This window comes from Neophocaena asiaeorientalis, unplaced genomic scaffold (assembly GCF_003031525.2).
Source record: "Neophocaena asiaeorientalis asiaeorientalis breed wild unplaced genomic scaffold, Neophocaena_asiaeorientalis_V1.1 scaffold275, whole genome shotgun sequence".
NCBI classification, from domain to species: Eukaryota; Metazoa; Chordata; class Mammalia; order Artiodactyla; family Phocoenidae; genus Neophocaena; species Neophocaena asiaeorientalis.
In genome coordinates this window covers 2,058,736-2,071,686 of record NW_020173679.1, presented here as the reverse complement: position 1 = coordinate 2,071,686, position 12,951 = coordinate 2,058,736, and the positions used below count along the sequence as shown (strand labels likewise).

The 12,951-nt window shown below is 54.2% G+C and overlaps 1 protein-coding gene and 1 long non-coding RNA gene across 2 annotated transcripts; both read left to right on the top strand.

The window, feature by feature from the left end:
• Positions 1-2,512: 2,512 nt before the first annotated feature.
• LOC112402766 (uncharacterized) lies at positions 2,513-3,790 on the top strand. Its single transcript, XR_003003761.1, has 3 exons — positions 2,513-2,635; positions 3,374-3,491; positions 3,610-3,790. It is a non-coding gene; the product is annotated as an uncharacterized LOC112402766 (long non-coding RNA).
• A 65-nt stretch (positions 3,791-3,855) lies between these two features.
• Positions 3,856-10,266, top strand: KLHDC7A (kelch domain containing 7A). The gene has a single exon (XM_024749905.1). It carries the CDS (start codon positions 4,291-4,293, stop codon positions 6,673-6,675), a length of 2,385 nt encoding a protein of 794 aa, XP_024605673.1. The 5' UTR covers positions 3,856-4,290; the 3' UTR covers positions 6,676-10,266.
• The last annotated feature ends 2,685 nt before the right edge of the window (positions 10,267-12,951 follow it).

Sequence of the window (12,951 nt, the reverse complement as noted above, 5' to 3'; positions counted from 1 at the left end):
TTTATAGGCTCTCACAAGGCTCTTATACCTCAGGGCCAGTGGGCCCCTACCCTAATCACTCCAGGACCAGAAGTGAGACAAATAAAAACAGCCCCAGGGTCCCCTGAAATTATTCAAGCTAGCCACTTCTAAGCCTACCCTACATTGCCCATCCTTTACCTTCCCTTCCCATAAAAAACATAGTAAAGTCAATGCCTCCCACTTCCCCTCCTTCCTCTGCCTCCTGGTGACCCTGGTGCGTCCTCATGTGGCCCCGTATAACACAGGGTAGGGGCTCCCCTAGGGAACTGTAACAAGCTACCTTTCCAAGAGCAGTCATCTCCTGATCTGTTGGCCTCATCACACCTGAATAATAATAAAGCCTACATTTTATAACTATCGCAGGTGGCCGTGGTCACTGGGGACCAGAATGGAGGGCAGACAGCAGGAAGCTTCCTTTAATGAAGGTCCCCTCTGCGCTCAGCTGTTTCACAGGTGTTACTTCCACCCTCCAACAAAGGAAGTGCTAAGCCAGGATTCATATCAGCGTCACCTGACCCTCCACCCTCATACGCACAGCCTGCACCCAGCCCCAAGATCCAGTCTGGAGGTCTCATGCATTGTCACAGCTCTCACGTCCCCCTGTATTCCTCACCCCTTGCTATTTCCCTCTTCTTGGCCCTCCCCGTTCTGCCTACCAAGTACCCTCTCCACTCTCGTGTCCTGGCCTGGCACAGGGACTCCTGCTTCCCTCTCCCCCAGACACCCCCACCTACGGGCACCATCACATTTCACCACCTTCTTGCTAAGCATCTTCTTCCCCCAGAGTCAGCAGTCCCCACGGGTTCAGGCTCCATGGGTGTCTCTTAACCTAGGTCACTGCACAGGGCCTGGTACACGGTAAACATCTGGAAAATAACTGTCCTATCAGTCAATCAATCAATCAGTCTGTCTATGCCCCCTCTTCCTTTGATCAATATTCAATGCTAAACACCTCTTTCTGGAATCCTCTCCTGACCTCTCTTCCGATGCCCCTCGTTCCAGCCTCCCTGGCCATCGAATAGTCTGGTTGTACTTTGTCAATAAGCACCTGTTGACAAGTCACCTTTTTAATTTTTCCTTTGTGATACACTGTGACTTGATCGTATCTCAGGCATAGGCACCATCTTCCAGATCTGGATGTAAGTCCTTCCCCAGGGCTGGGGCTGGGTCTTCTGCTCCCAGTGGCCCTTTCACTTTCTCCTAGCCACCCAGGGGCCTGGTTTGGCCACATCCAATACCCAGGGGCACAGTTCCAAATGGAAAGAGTGATTGTCTGACTCAAAGCCTTTAAGCTGTAGCTATAGGGAGGGTGCTTCAGGATACATGGAGCCTTTCTTGGGTGGGAAGCAGCCCCTGAAAGGGGCTGAGACACTGCTCCCTTGGTGGCATCTGAGAGGACAATGCCAGGTCACAGCACTCAGGAGGGCATGCCACAAGTCTCCCTCTCTGAGGGTATGGGAGGCCCAAAGCTGCCCTTACTGCTGAAATGGTAGCTTGGCCCCTGGGAGGGGGGCGGTCCACATCAGTCCCCAAAGCCCTGATTTCACCACTGGACAAATCATTTTTATTCCCCTTTATAGCTCATCCTCTCCTTCCCAGAGGAAGATAAATGGGCCTTGCAGTTAGAGACACCTGGTTATAAATCAAGACTCTGCCACTGACAACCTCCGATGACATTGGTGCATCCCTCTAAGCCTCGGTTTCCTCACCTGTAAAATGAGGGCGATGACAATACCCACCTTCCTGGATGACTGAGAAGGTGAGATTATTTCACTCATACAAAGTACCCAGGATCCATTCCCCTTTCCCTGCCACTCTCCTGGATGGTCTAGGGGGCAACTGCTCACCCACCACCCAGGGGTGAAGAGGAATTCTTAGCAGACAAGTAAAAACACTGACTTACTTTCCATTCCTCTACCCACTGGAATCTCCTGAGATGATTATTAAAAATGAGGATTTCCTGGAAGCCATCCCAAACCTACTGAATCATAAAATCTGGGGGCAGAGCTTGGAAATCTGCACGTCTAACGATAGTTGTAAATTACTATTGTGACCGTGATGGAAAGCGAGAAAACCCTGCTGCGGGTCACCAGCAAGACAGGCAGAGAACGCCTGACTACCGGGGCAGTGTTAGCTGTTGGGTGAATTCAAGTCTGTAAAATTCAGGAGTCTGGAAACAAAAGATAGAAATCCCCATTTACAGGCAAATTGACATAACATTGGAGCTGCCATAAAGTGGGGATGACAACTGTATCCCTCCCAAACGGGACAGTGAACAGTAGATGAGATGCATCCCGAGTGTCCACCCCCATCCTCCCCGCGGAAAGGCACAAATATGTTGGCTTTTGTCCCAATTTGCCTCCGGCCCCAGAGTTGAACTTACTTGGAGACTTAGAGTCCAGCAGAGCAGTGTGTACTTTGAGCCGCAGCCCGTGTGATGAAAGCTAAAAGAGGCGCATAGAAGAACAACAGAACAAGAAGGAAACGATGATGCCGGAAGGAGGGAGGCACCAGGAAGGAGGCACAGGAGGCAGCCTTTGACCTGCCTCAGATGGCTGGAGGAATGTGGACCAGCAAAGATGGGGGAAAAGCCTGAGCCCCAGCCCAGAGCCAGGTAGGCACAGCAGCGATCAGGGTATGATTTTGGAAGGTAAACTAAGGCTGGAGCGTAGAGGGTTGTGAAAAGCGTCATAAGGAATCAGGATTTTCTCCTCAAGTCAAGGTTTCAGAGACATATTCCTCTGAAGACTCTGTATTTCAGAGTGGGTTATTTTTGTTTTGTTTTGTTTTGTTTTGTTTTGTTTTTGCAGTACATGGGCCTCTCACCGCCGCAGCCTCTCCCGTTGTGGAGCACAGGCTCCGGACGCGCAGGCTCAGCGGCCGTGGCTCACGGACCCAGCCGCTCCGCGGCATGTGGGATCCTCCCGGACTGGGGCACGAACCCGTGTCCCCTGCATCGGCAGGCGGACTCTCAACCACAGCGCCACCGGGGAAGCCCTCAGAGTGGTTTTTATTCTCATATTTAAAAGTTAAATGCCAACATTTAGAAATCGAGAGTGATGGCATCCCCACCTAGACTCTAAGTGACTCTGAAAAGGTGGGACCAGGGGGTGCTGGGACCGCCCACCTGGCACCATCAGCCCCCATAGGTAGCATGAGGCTGAAACCCCTGCCCTGGCATTTGGGGACCGCAAAAAGACCTCAGTCTGGGGAGGGGCAGAATTACACCTGCGCTTCCAAAGGTCCAACTGATGACAATTAATGTGAGTCATCAGCCTTACGGCCTTTACACACATTAACCCATTTTGTTCTCACCACAACCTTATGAGATGCTGTTACCCCCATTTTTCAGATGAAGAAACTGAGGCACAGAGAGGTGAAATCACTTGCCTAGCAGAGCAAGGCAAGAGCTGTAGCAGAGCTGTGTGGCCTAGATCCGAAACCCACAGCTCCGGTGAGATGAGCGGCGGGTGAGTCTCCCTTGGCCTCTCACCATATGAGGTTGTCTGGTTCAGAGGGTGAGGTTGTGGCCCATGTCTGTCCCCGATCTAGGTACTAATGCCATGTGTTTTCCCCAACTCCTCACAGGAAGGCCGGTTTTCCTAGTCAACTTATCAGGCAGGGAAGGAGGGCAGAGTCACGCAGGAGCCAGTTCGGGTGGTTTGGCCGCAGTCCCCAGCTCAGCCTCACCTGCTGCTGACTGCGGAACCCACCCCCCACCGTGGGGAGCAACCAACCTCAACAGGAAGAAAACAGACCCGGGAGGTTCTCCTGCCATGCCTGCCGTGACTCCACCTGCCCCACAAGTCACCACACCCAACCCTCCCAGCCCAGTGGATTTGCAAAAGAGAAAACAAAACACACACACAACTAATCACCAACCCCGTGCCTTTCCTGGCATCCGGTGACTGTTAGGTCAAGAGGTCCCTCCCTCTCCGTGTACCCGCTGGACACTCCTAACCCTCTCCAGCTGCTGCCGGCTCGGGCGGATTATCACAAGCTCGGCCCCCGGCAGGTGCCTCCCACTCCCAGGGAAAGCAGCGAAGGATCCAAGGAGGCCAGCAGCCGAGATCTGCCAGCCCTGAGCCCCACCGGCCACCCTGTGCCAGCTCAAAGTCACCTTTGCCACAACTCCTCCGCTGGGCAGCCGGTCCGAGCCAGCCCAAGGCCCCCATCCCTCTCAGCTCGGCAGGAACCAGGAACCACTCCCTACTGGGCAATCATTAATCGGATTCTTGACATTCCTCTGCCCCAGGTCGGCTTGGGAACATGCTCCCCAGAGGAGAGGGAGCAGAGGCCCAGGGCTGCCATCTGGACATGCAGCTGGTGGGCAAGGTGGTGCTGTCTGCCGCTGCCCTGCTCCTGGCGACCGCAGCCTACAGGCTGTACAAGCCAAGGCCTGCCCAGGCCCCCCTGGGGGGTGGGAACGCCAAGGCTGAGGCCAAGGACGAGGCAGAGGGCTCCAGGCAGCCTGCCATCCAGGAGGCTGTTTCCGGGGCGCCACAGTGGGGCCTGAGACGCCGGAGGGGAAGCAAGGGGGCCGGAGTATCGCTGGGCTGCAGCTGGGAGAATCCGGAGGGTCCCAGAGTCCTGGCGACAGGAGCACCTCCTGCAGACTCAGAAGCCCAAGCGACTGGGAAACCCGAGAGGAAATGTGCTGGTGAGGAACCGGGTGGGCAGTGCACGGACTCTGGCCTGGCACCTCCTCGGGGCAGTGGCCAGGAAGCCGGAACAGCTGCTGGCGGTAAGCTGCCCCGTCGCCCCCATTGGTGCAGCGAACCCCAAAGCTCCCTAACTGGCCTCGCTGCAGCGGCCGGCAGCGGTGTGAGTGGTGAGCTTGCCCCATGGCGGGACAGCAGATCCCAGGAGCAGCTGGGGGCCGGGGAGCAGGAATCCCCCAACCGCTGCGGGGCGGCCCACACAGAAGGCGAGAGTGACATGAACAAGAGCTGGGTCTTTACCCGTGTGACAGGGGTCCACAGGGAAGAGGCTGGGGCCCTCCGGGCTGCCTCGGACATGGGCCTGGCCCTGCGTCAGCAGGAGGGAGCCACCGAGGCCTCCTATACCTTCTTGTCTGTGGCCCGGGTTCGAGTGGAGGAGAATTTCATACCGGAGAAGATGGAGGGGACCAGGCGCAGGCTGAAGCGCAAGGTGTATGACTACTGTGTTGAATCCACCTGTCAGGCCACCTCCAGGGCCAGGCTGGCCCCCAGAACAGCAGCCCTGGCGGAGGCTCCACCCCCTGTGTCAGGGCCAGGCCCCCTGGGAGTGGGGGCAGCCTCGGGAGGCCAGGCCGATGACAGAGTAGGTGGAGTGGGGACAGCCGCCACTCCCGAGCCTGTGCTGTCACCCTCCGCACAAGGCTTCAGCAGGAAGCAGAGCCTCCTTCAGATCGTGGAGAACCCGGAGCTTCAGCTGCAGCTCGAAGGCTTTGGGGACCCTGCGCCATCATGCCCAGACCAGAGCGCCCTGCCCACCAGCCCCATATCCCAGGATTCTCTTGGGTCCAGCTCAGCTGGAAGCAGCGGGAAGCCCCACCTGCACTTTGTGGCTGGGGCCAATTTCTTTCACCTCCCGCTCAGCCCTGGATCAGCCCCAGATGCCCACCTGGATCTGGGCAATTGTTATGAGGTGCTGGCCTTTGCCAAGAAGCAGAGCCTGGAGGCCCTGAAGGAAGCCGCCTACAAGGTGATGAGTGACAACTACCTCCAGGTCCTGCGCAGCCCAGACATCTACGGGTGCCTGAGTGGGGCAGAGCGGGAGCTGATCCTCCAGAGACGGCTCCGGGGCCGCAAGCACCTGGTGGTGGCCGACATGTGCCCCCAGGAAGACTCCAGCCGCCTCTGCTGCTATGATGACGAGCGGGATGTCTGGCACCCGCTGGCCCGTGTGCCCCCTGAGGCTGTGTCCCGGGGCTGTGCCGTCTGTAGCCTCTTCAATTATCTCTTCATCGTGTCCGGTTGCCAGGGGTCTGGGCACCAGCCCTCCAACCGTGTCTTCTGCTACAACCCGCTGACGGGCATCTGGAGTGAGGTGTGCCCTCTGAACCAGGCCCGCCCTCACTGCCAGCTGGTGGCCCTGGATGGACACCTGTACGCCATCGGGGGTGAGTGTCTGAACACGGTGGAATGCTACGACCCTCGCCTGGACCGCTGGACCTTTTCCCCGCCGCTCCCCAGCGACACCTTTGCCCTGGCGCACACAGCCGCGGCGTGTGCCGGAGAGATCTTCGTCACTGGCGGCTCCCTGCAGTACCTGCTGCTCCGATTCTCCACCCTGGAGCAGCGCTGGCGGGCCGGCCCCACTGGGGGCGGCAAGGACCGCACAGCCCAGATGGTGGCGGTCAAAGGCTTTCTCTATCGCTTTGACCTCAACCGCAGCCTGGGCATCAGCGTGTACCGCTGCAGCGCCAGCACCCGCCTCTGGTACGAGTGCGCCACACATCGGACCCCTTACCCGGACACCTTCCAGTGTGCCGTGGTGGACGACCTCATCTACTGTGTGGGGCGCCAGCGCACCCTCCGCTTCCTGGCCGACTACGTCTCACCCAGGTTTGTACCCGAGGAGCTACAGAACTTCCCCTCCCCGCAGGGCACCCTCCTGCCCACCGTCCTGATCTTGCCCGGCCCTGATGTGCCCCAGACCAGCGTCTAGTGGCCCCTCTGCTGGGCCCCTTCTGCAAAACTAGAGGCAAAAACATCCCCTACCCATCCTCCATGGACCATTTCTGGGAGATCAGGCGGCCTGGGAATCTGGCCAGCAGGAGGTGAATTCCAGTCCTTTCTCCTCCACTGGCTGGACTTCTTAGCTGCATCTTTGCCCCCATTGGGCTGCAGAAGCCCAGTGTGGAAATGGAACTCGGGACTGGTGCTCTGAGGCCCAGGATGCCCACGTCCGCAGGGATGGCCATCACCTCGCTTGAGCTCTGAATGGGGGGCAGGTACCAGGACCCCAGCCAAGTTCAGGGGCACAGCCTTATCCCAGTCCTGGTTCTGAGGGCCAGTTGACCCCCAATGACCCCTCAAGCTGACCCTGCTGGATCTGGGCTAGACCTCCATAAGCCGCCAGGGCCTCTTCCTAAACATTGGCCACTGAGCCCCAACCTCCAAGATTCCCAGAAGCACCTGGGACACACAGGTGGGGAAAATGAAGGGAGGCGGCTCCAGCAGGACCAGGAAGGAGCCCAGGAGAGCCCCAGGGGGCCCGGCCAGAGGGAGAGATGGTTGGAGAAGCAGAACAGCTGAAGTTGGAACAGCCCACGGAGCTCTTGTCTGCAGAATAAATCGACCGAAGCCCACTTTAATTTTTCTCATTACCTGGGATTCTAGTATACTGGAAGGAGGAGAAGCCTCCATTTTCAGCATCCGTTTGTAAAGGCACGTCTTCTTGCAGGGTTTACTGAGAATACAATTGCTTCTGAAGGCAAGGAAAAAATGTGATCCGAGGGCCATCGTCTGCTGGGCTCGCTGTTATATGACCACTGCACTCTCTCCCCAGATCTCAGAACCCTTCACAATACAGCTCCCCAAGCAACCCAGCCCTCGCCTTGGAGCTGGGGGGACAGCCACCACCAGTCAGCCCTTCCAGGTGGTGAGAGGTGATGGCATCCTTTGCCCTCCCTGTGCCTTGTGGTCACCTGGTCTCATCAGACAGGAGAGGACCAGGGAGGGGCAGGTCCATGATGGAGCTGGGGAACTAGAAGGTTCTAGTGGTGCATTGGGAGACTGGGATCTCCTTTCATATCAGGTTTGGTAAATTCTCAAAGGGAAGAAACTCTCCAACCTCAGGAAGTTACCTTTCTTCCCAGAGGGAGGGGAGAGAGACTGGTCCAATCTATTACTGCAGCCCTGTTCCATCTCCAAAGGAGACACATATACAGAAAAGAGAGCAGCGATGCCCTTGGTCCCAGCCAGAAGCCAGGAAGCTGGGACCACTTCTAAAGTGACAAGCTGCATGAGGAAAGAAGCAGAGAAGGGAGGTGCACCAGGGCAGGTCCCACAGGTGGGGAGACAGGGATGCTCAGACTTCAGCATCCCTATCTTAAAAATGGGAAGCACCACCCATGTCCTTCTCTGCCTGGGGGATAAAGGTGAGCACCTGGAGAAAGTTCTTCCCAGTTCTGCGGGGTCCTGGCAGGATCTTGTGTTCACTGCAGCTGTTGGGGCTGATCTGGGGTGGGAGATCTTTTTAGAAGATGCAGAATTGGAACAAAGAATGAGAGGAGGTTGGTACAGAGGCGAAGCCTTTTCTTGGACCGCACAAGGCTACCTTCCCTATTCTAGGACTTGGGAGGCGAAGCTGCTTAGTTTATTTCTAAGTTGGAAGGTGGGGAATGAAAGATTGCTGGGACTACGGCTGGAGCCTGCAGAGGGTGACCTCCTCCCCAAACCCCTCCACCACAAAGGCCACGCTCAAGTTCAGAGTCAAAACTCAGGCATGAACCTCCAAGGGACCCAGGGGAATTGGAGATGTGATGCCAGGTGGGGAGAAGGGTCTGCTCAGAAGGAGAACCCCATCTGGGAGCTGGGGCAGGTAGAGCCAGATCCAGCCCCAGGGGCAGGTCTCCGGTAAGGAGCCCGGCAGGGGACAAGACCTCAGCCAAGCTGGGTAGGGTGTGGGGAAGGGCTCCAAGCCAAGGGTGAGCTAGGGATCACTCTGGAAAACTTCCAGAAGCCCATTGCATACATATGGCAGGGACTAGGGAGATGGATCAAGGGATAAGGCAACAGAGCTTGTTCTAGATGGTGGATGTGGTCTTCATGATGAGAGGGAGAGCTGAGACTTGAGCCTGGGTTCAGGTACACCACACATCTTGTCTGCCTCCTATGGTCCCATGGCAGACATCACTAAGCCATCACCATGTCTTTTCTTGTTGAGCTCTTTCAATGGCCTCAGAACTCTTTCAGCATGGAGCCCCAGGCAGTCATTACTGATAGATTAGAGCTGTGCATTTCTTATTCCTGGCCTGGGTCTCCAGAGCTGGGTTTAGGGATGAGAGTGGTCAGGGCTGTTGTGTTAGGGCAAGGTTCAGGGGGCCTGCAAAAACCACCTGGGGCCGTGATGGTCAGGGCTCATTTACAGACTGTTTAAGCCAGGCGCTGTTCCGGGTGTTGGAGATACAATACATCCCTGCCCTAATAGACCTCACATTCTAGCTGTAGAAAACAGGCAATTTTAGAAAACAAATACATAAACAAACAAATAGAACCCATGCTGCATACAGGCCATAGAGAAAGAGAAGGCAGGCAAGTGAGATCGTGTGATCAGGCTCCCTGATAAGAAGAAGCTGGGCAGAGCCCTGAGTGGAAATCTGGAAGATGCAAAGACCAAGACTGGCTCAGGGCCTGGGAGGGCTGTCTCTGCCTCCTGAATGACTTTGCCACGCCAGCGGAGGAGGGCAGGAGTGCCTCCCAGGCACTCCATCCTGTTGTGTGAGGAGGGCAGGAGCCCAGCTATTTGCTTTAGCCTTTCCTGTGAGGGAAAAAATCTCATTACACCAACATTTATGAAAGAGGGTCTTTAGATAGAGGTAAGCTACATTCCCAAGAGAGAAGCAGAGTTTGCACCTTTAAGGGTGAGAGTCAAAATAACACACAGACGTCACACCTGAGTGTGTGGCTGGGTGTCAGTGAGCCCATATGACTCCATGAAATCAGAGTCTAGGATTTCCACTTGACCTTTTTAATAACCTTGTCTCTTGCCCTCTAGCCCTCAGCCTCAGAGTGACCTGTGTGTCACTGGGCTTCTCCATGGGTCATCTATTCCTGCTTTCCCAGTAAGAGTTCTTTCTTCTTTAGGAAAAAAAAAAAAAACAAGTTTGTGTTGCTTTGCACCTTAGGCCAACCATGCCATTATAGAACAAAAATTGGAAAATAGAGAAAAGTATAAAAAATCTCCCCAGTTTCGCCACCCAAAGACAGACGCCCCCTGCCCCCGCCACTGTGGTGTAGGTCCCTCCGGTCTGCTTTTCTTGTGCATGATTTTTGTTTGGCTTGATTTTTGCCTAGATGTGATTGTGTTGAGTATACAATTCAGTTGCTTCCCTTTTTTACTTAGCTTTATAGAATAAGCGTTTTCCCGTGTTATTACAAACCCTCGGTAAACGTCATTTCCATAGATGCAGAATATTCCATCCAGTGGACCTGCCATGGTTTATTTAAACATTCCCCCCTCCTTCAGGCCTGTAGATGTTTTTTTTTTTTTTTTTTTTTTTTTTTTTTTTTTTTTTTTTTTAAAAAAAAAAAGTTTTTTAGGAAAGAAAGATAGGGGAAAGAAAGGAGGAAAGGAAAAGAAAAGAGAATGCTTAATTCCAATTTAAAACAAGAGATTGAGATTTTTTTTTTTTTTTTTTTTTTTTTCTGTTGGTTTCTTTTTCTATCATAAATAAAACGTCTTTTGTTTTCGCGTTCCTCTCTGTCTGAGGCCTCCATCAATGTTTACAAGAGAAGCTCAGCCTCGGTTCTGTCTGGAAGAGCCAGGCTGTTGAAACAACCATAGAAACCACAGCAGTTGCCTGGGGCGGGGACCTGGCCCTGCTTTTACTGTAGGGCACAGAGCTGCCCTTGGAAATGACCAGCAAGAAAGACAAGGCCGGAGGCCCTCCTGTCCTATGGGATTCCTGGAGCCAGGATGTAATATAAGGACCCCTGCTCTGCACACACCAGGAACTGAGCTACATGCTTCCTACACCTCCCCTCATTTATCCTCACAACAAGCCCATTTTACAGGTGAGAAAACTGAGGCTCGGTGAGTTCAAGGAAACTTGCCTCCATGGCAAAGTCCAAAAGACCCTCAATTTCCTTAAAAGCATCCTTAAACCTGGCCTGCCCACTCTCAGCACCTTGCTATTTCCATTCCCCTACCATGAGGTGCAGAGCCAAGGACTTGGCCTCAGCTGTCTCGTGGGCCGCCCCTAATCCCTGTCTGTCCCCCACCAATCAATTATGCTCTATCCTTGAATTTGGATCTCAAAAGAAATTGTCTTAAGCTCTCTGATCCTCCATATCTGCAACTGTAAAGTGGCTTTGCCACTGCCAGCCTCGCGAGAATGTTATAAGGACTAACGAGAGAATATGTGTAAAGCACCCGGCTGCTCCAGTGGTGCTGGAGTGGCTGCTCCCAAAGTCGGTCTCAGAAGAAGCATCGTCTTCTGCAGGGAGGGTGCTCTGAGCCACCTCGGGGGGAGGGGCCTCTCCTACTCCCACTCCCCTTTCTCAGTGTCCTGGCCCCTGAGGAAGGAGGTTGTCTGGCATTTAAGCCCAAGAGGCCCCATCTTGTGTAACAAGGTGTAGGGACTGGGGGAGGATGCTCAAATCATGCATATTTTAGACCATCCAGGCTTTGAGACAAGCCTGTACAATCCTCTACCAGGGTGAGTGACTGGTTGGTATGAGTTTCCCAAGCTCAAAGCATTAAGCATTTCCCCAGGTCATCCGACAGCAGTGAAGAGCTTCAGAGGCTGCCCGGGAGTCCCTGGAAACCCTGAGAAGGTGCAAGGTGGAGGGGGCTCCTTTCTCTTGCAGATGGGGGTTAAGAACCCCTCAGAGCACCTGGGAGGCCCATGCACTGTGTCTAGGTGCCCGGCACTTCCCACCTTGGTCATTCTTACCTGGAAGGGCCCTGTGGCCCCAGGGTCACCCTCAGAGTCCCCTGAAGCAGCAGCTGCAGCCAGGAGGAACCCCCTAGGCAGATGGGAGACTGCGGTGGAGGAAGGGGGATGAAACACAAAGGGAGGAGGTGCTTTCAGAGAGCAGAGATGAGAAGAGAGGCAGCTGGGGAGCCAGAAGAAAGGATAGCCTGAAGGCGAGTCTCTACAAACAGCTGAGACTCAGGCTTTTTGAAAAGTGGGATGTGGGTCAAAATAAAACAAAATGAAAAAGCGATCAAGTCTCTGCCATGTTTTTGTGTGCAGGGAGGAGGGGGAGACACGGATCTTACACCAGTAATAATAACGACCTCATTCCCCACACCCGGCTCTGTGCAAACACTTAACCATCATTCCCTCATCCAATCCTTCCTGAGACATCTCTGCCTGAAAGCGATTCTCATCATGATACGGGGGAGGAAACGGAGGCAAGACGCTTCACGAAAATTAAAAGTTACTACTTAATATATATCCTAACAGCTACCTTATCATTATTAAAAAACTCGAAGAGAGAAATTAATCATCGTCAATACGTTTATTGAGCATTAATTGAGCGCCAGGAGGCACTGTGCTTATACGATCTCATTTTATTCTCAAAACTACCTGGTAGATGACAAAACTGGCCAAATTCTTCCCTTCCCATCAACTTCTCCGCCCTTTAATCTAGCAGTGGCACTTGCTTTAACTAGCTTGGGCACTGGGTTTACTCTCTTGTGGTTCTTGGAAACCCTGACATTTCCACCATGCGCACAAGCCCGGGCTAGCGTGCTATACACACAGGACACACATGGCCCTCTTACCGGTCCCCCCAGTCCACAGCCAGCCAAACACCCGAGCCACTGACCACCAGCTGACCACAGATGCCCAAGTGAGCCCAGCCAAGACCAGCAGACCACCTGACTGAACTCAGCCCAAAGTGCTGTGAATGAAAGATATTGCCTGCCATGTCAGTAAACAAAGAATGTTGCAGCCATCAAGCCATCACATTACAGCTGCCCTGAAGGTGAGCCCTGAGGGAACCCAGGATGGAGGCAGGATGCCCACCATCTACCAGTCAGCTGCTGCAAGCCACCCACGAGGGCGCACCCTGAGGAGATTTAGAGTGAGAAGCCCAGGATACTGGCCCCAGAGAGCTGAGGTGCTATCACAGGAATAATTTCAATGAGCCCAGACTTTGCATTTTCCCAAACACAGAAAAGTGCTAGATTTCTTAACTTGAGATATCTGGTTTTCCTTAATTAACAGTAATCTTTTGATGGTCCGACTATCCGGTTTTTTTTGCAAAA

Coding starts and splice junctions, on each gene's coding strand:
- KLHDC7A (XM_024749905.1), top strand. CDS start 4,291: ATGCTCCCCAGAGGAGAGGGAGCAGAGGCCCAGGGCTGCCATCTGGAC.